This window comes from Monopterus albus, unplaced genomic scaffold (assembly GCF_001952655.1).
Source record: "Monopterus albus unplaced genomic scaffold, M_albus_1.0 scaffold767.1, whole genome shotgun sequence".
NCBI lineage: Eukaryota > Metazoa > Chordata > Actinopteri > Synbranchiformes > Synbranchidae > Monopterus > Monopterus albus.
Window position 1 is genome coordinate 11644 of NW_018128647.1, and position 4245 is coordinate 15888.

General features: G+C 38.5%; 1 protein-coding gene across 1 annotated transcript; it reads left to right on the plus strand.

Annotated features, from left to right (window-relative positions):
• Window positions 1-247: 247 nt before the first annotated feature.
• Window positions 248-3151, plus strand: LOC109953554 (extracellular calcium-sensing receptor-like; the record flags this gene model as incomplete). The annotated part of the gene is made up of 6 exons (XM_020589031.1): window positions 248-480; window positions 686-983; window positions 1083-1877; window positions 1969-2196; window positions 2361-2484; window positions 2916-3151. Coding segments are annotated over exons 1-6 (1914 nt in total), but the record flags the coding sequence as incomplete, so codon positions are not given.
• Window positions 3152-4245: the final 1094 nt, after the last annotated feature.

The following is a 4245-nucleotide window of genomic DNA, read 5'->3' on the forward strand; positions in this document are numbered from 1 at the left end:
TCTCTCTCTCTCTCTGTACCTTTCTGCCGGTAGCCCTGGCCCTGGAGCTCTACGTCCCTGATAAGCAGACACCAGCCACATCGACCTGATCTCTCCTCTCTCTCCTCACCTCATATGTTGACAAAGAAAAAACAATGAGCCTCTGTTTTTATTTTTTATGCTAATACAAAATGTACAAATACCAGTGCAAGCATCTGCTTTGTTTGAAAGTGTGATGCCACCTAGTTGTTTAGTTCTCTCAGACAGTATGGCGTCCACACAGAGGTGGCCAGGGCAGGGCTGGGCACTTTTACAGCTGTTGTTGTTGGTGTCTTTCTCTCCGGCTGAGGAGCTGGTGTGCCGGCAGAAAGGGGATCCTGAGAACCCCCAAATATTTAAGGATGGAGACATTATATTGGGGGGAATCTTCTCTTTCCACAGCAGCTGGAAAGACAGAAAGGATGCCTACAATGACAAACCACTGCCTCTTGAATGCATGAGGTAAATTACAGTGTAGAAATTAATTTATATTTAAAATATCCAGAGCGAGTGCATACAGATACAAATAGGTCTAAAAAAATTATCAAATTGAGTATTACATTTACATAATTAATTTTTGGGAATTCATATATTGCCCTCAATATGTTTTGTTGTTTTTTATTTTCGAGTACTGCTACAAGTACAACTACTTAAAACTGTCTGCAAGTTTGAGTTTCACAGAGTTCCGGTTTGCCCAGGCTATGATTTTTGCCATTGAGGAGATTAATAACAGCAGAAACCTACTACCTGGCATCTCTCTGGGCTATAAGTTGTATGATGACTGTGGTTCTAGTGCCAGAAGTGTGAGGGTTGCACTGGCTTTGGCTAATGGTAATGAAGTTGTGTCTGTACCCACTGAGCCACCATGTACCAGACCTGCACAAGTGCAGGCCATTATAGGAGACACCTCTTCCTCTCCTTCTGTTGCTGTTGCTACGGTCATCGGACCCTTTCATGTCCCACTGGTGGGTAAGATTAGTAAATATGTAATTATATTTGTTTAAATAATCATTTATAATTTTGCAGGTGTACCAGCCGTCAGAGGTCTTTTCTTTTTCTTATAGATCAGCCCCTTGGCCAGCTGTGCTTGTCTCAGTGACAAAACCAAATACCCATCCTTCCTCAGAACAGTACCCAGTGACTACTATCAGAGCAAAACCCTGGCCCAGTTGGTCAGGTACTTCGGTTGGACTTGGGTTGGAGCTATTAGAGGCAATGATGATTATGGCAATAATGGCATGGCTACATTCACAGAAACTGCACAGCAACTGGGCATCTGTCTGGAGTATTCTCTGTCTTTCTTTAGAACAGATTCATCAGAAAAAATAAACAAGATAATTGACATTATCAAGTCTTCCACCTCCAAAGTGATTGTAGCTTTTATCTCTGATTTGGATATGAATGTGCTAATATACAAATTGTCTCAGCACAACGTGACTGGGTACCAGTGGGTAGGAACTGAGGGCTGGATCATTGATTCACAAACTGCAGAAATGGATACACATCATGTTCTGGATGGTGCCATAGGCCTGTCCATCCCCAAAGCACATGTCAGTGGCATGAGAGAGTTCATATTAGATGTGAAACCACTTAATTCATCTAATCATGAAATGTTTACAGAGTTCTGGGAGACTTTATTTAACTGTAAATTCAAACAGTCAAACTCATCAGCAGAGAATCAGAGAGAATGTACTGGACATGAAGATCTGACTGGAGTGAAAAATGGCTTCACTGATATGTCATTCATGCCTATATTTAACAATATTTATAAAGGAGTGTATGCTGTGGCACATGCACTTCATAATATTCTTGGCTGTAATGAAACATGTAACTACAATGTGCAGCTAGATCCACTCACGGTGACTTCAACATTAAACTGGTGCAGTCTGTGTATCATACAGTTTAGTCAACACACACATTGTTTGAAATAATTAATATCTATCTTCTTAGAATTTATGTCACATAAGAAACATTAACTTCAAAACCAAGGAAGGAGATGAGGTTTACTTTAATGAGAATGGAGACCCAGCAGCAAAGTATGAAATTATAAACTGGCAGCCAACAGAAAATGGCATTCTGGACTTTGTCACAGTTGGACTTTATGATGCATCCTTACCTGCAGGCAAACAGCTGAGTCTGCAACTTGAGTCATTTATTTGGGCACAGAACTCAAAACAGGTAAACTACCTTGCCATTATTGTTGTTATTACACTACATACAGTATTATTATTATAACTGTATTATTGTTACTGCATCATAGTGTACAATAAAGTTTTGCAAAGATAAAACTGATACAAAATGAATGGCCATACATTTTTCTCAGCGTCATTTTGTCCATGCAGGTACCTGTATCAGTTTGCAGTGAGAAATGTCCCCCAGGAACTCGCAAGGTTCTCCAGAAAGGGAAACCTGTCTGCTGCTATGACTGTATCAGATGTGCAGAGGGAGAAATAAGCAACATGACAGGTCTAGTAAAATTCAAGGTTTTACACTCCATTGTGCAACAAAACAAAAAGTAAGGCAGCCATATTTATATGCCAGGTATATGAAATTTGTGCCCAAGTGTGACAAATTAATATGTGTATTCAAAATATTCCATTAGAACTGTTTATAGTAAAACAACAAAATCCATGGATGTAGAAGGATTGTGTCATAATTTGTCAGCGTCTCACTGTTATTTCAATCACAATTTCAGACACTGCTAAATAGGAATACTTTGTTAAACTGATATGACAATTATGTAATAAACAATAAGAAAATATCCATATAATTAATAATTATACCTTGTCGCTGTCACTAATATATTCATTCTTTAACTCATATTCACATTTTCACAGAATAATAAATTAGAAAACAAAAATAAATCTACTAAGCCAATCTGACAGATAACATTTCAGATTCTATCACCTGTGAGCGATGCCACCCCGAGTCCTGGTCCAGTGAGAGAAGAGATGCCTGTGTAAAGAAGGAGGCAGAGTTTCTGTCATATGAAGAAATTATGGGAGTACTGCTCACTGCAGCGGCCTTATTTGGAACATGCATGACTGCTGTTGTGGCAGCCATTTTCTTCAGATACAGGACAACTCCTATTGTCAGGGCCAACAACTCTGAGCTGAGCTGCCTGCTGCTCTTCTCCTTGACTTGTTATATGTATCCTCTGGTTAACTATTTCTCCTCCTTTTCCATTTAAGAATTTTACCCAGTTCAAGGACAAAATCATCTTAGAGTGTGCTCTGGGATCAGCTGTAGGCTTTTGGGCTGTACTTGGGTACATAGGCCTTCTGGCCATATTATGTTTTATTCTGGCTTTTCTTGCTCGGAAACTTCCTGATAACTTCAATGAGGCCAAACTGATCACCTTCAGTATGCTGATATTTTGTGCAGTCTGGATCACTTTTATTCCAGCATATGTCAGCTCTCCTGGGAAGTTCAGTGTTGCTGTAGAGATATTTGCTATTCTGGCCTCCAGTTATGGACTGCTCATTTGTACTTTTATTCCAAAATGTTATATTATCTTACTGAAACCAGAGAAGAATACAAAAAAGAATATGATGGGGAAAGGGGCATCAAAATCACACTAAAAACAGAAAATATGGCAGTCAAAGCATTGTAATGCCATTGTAAACTTTGCCCTGCCCCCTCTCCAAGTGAAGACAGCTTCATGAAAACTACCTCCAATGCATAGACCAGGGGTGGGCAATTAATTTTTAGATGGGGCTACATGAGAACCCTGAACTGTGTTGGAGGGCCGAGCAAACAATAACTTTAAATTAATTCTGCTCAATATTCATTATCTCCCATTGTAAAAAGCAATAAATTATATGTGTTGATTAGCTGTTGCTGGTAATAAGAAGAATAAGCATATTCTGTAAATATTTATATAAATATATGCAATTGTGGTGTGATCAAACAGGAAAATACTCCTATAGAAGTAATAAACAGTAAAAACAAAAACAAACATTACATCACAGTTCCATTTTATTTTCAACTTCACATAACACTGAAAAGGTGTTTTGCAGCACATTAAAATAAGCCATCTGGTTACCTGGAGATATAAACATCCTGTCTCTACAGAATTCAAAGTAAGCAGTTTCTACTTGATTCTCATCAATACAATTGTAAGCTATACAGTATAAGCAAGGAAAATAAATGTATTAAAAGTTAACCAAAGCACAGTAGTTCTGGACAATAATCAATACAGCTGTAATATGTATAGACAAGGACATT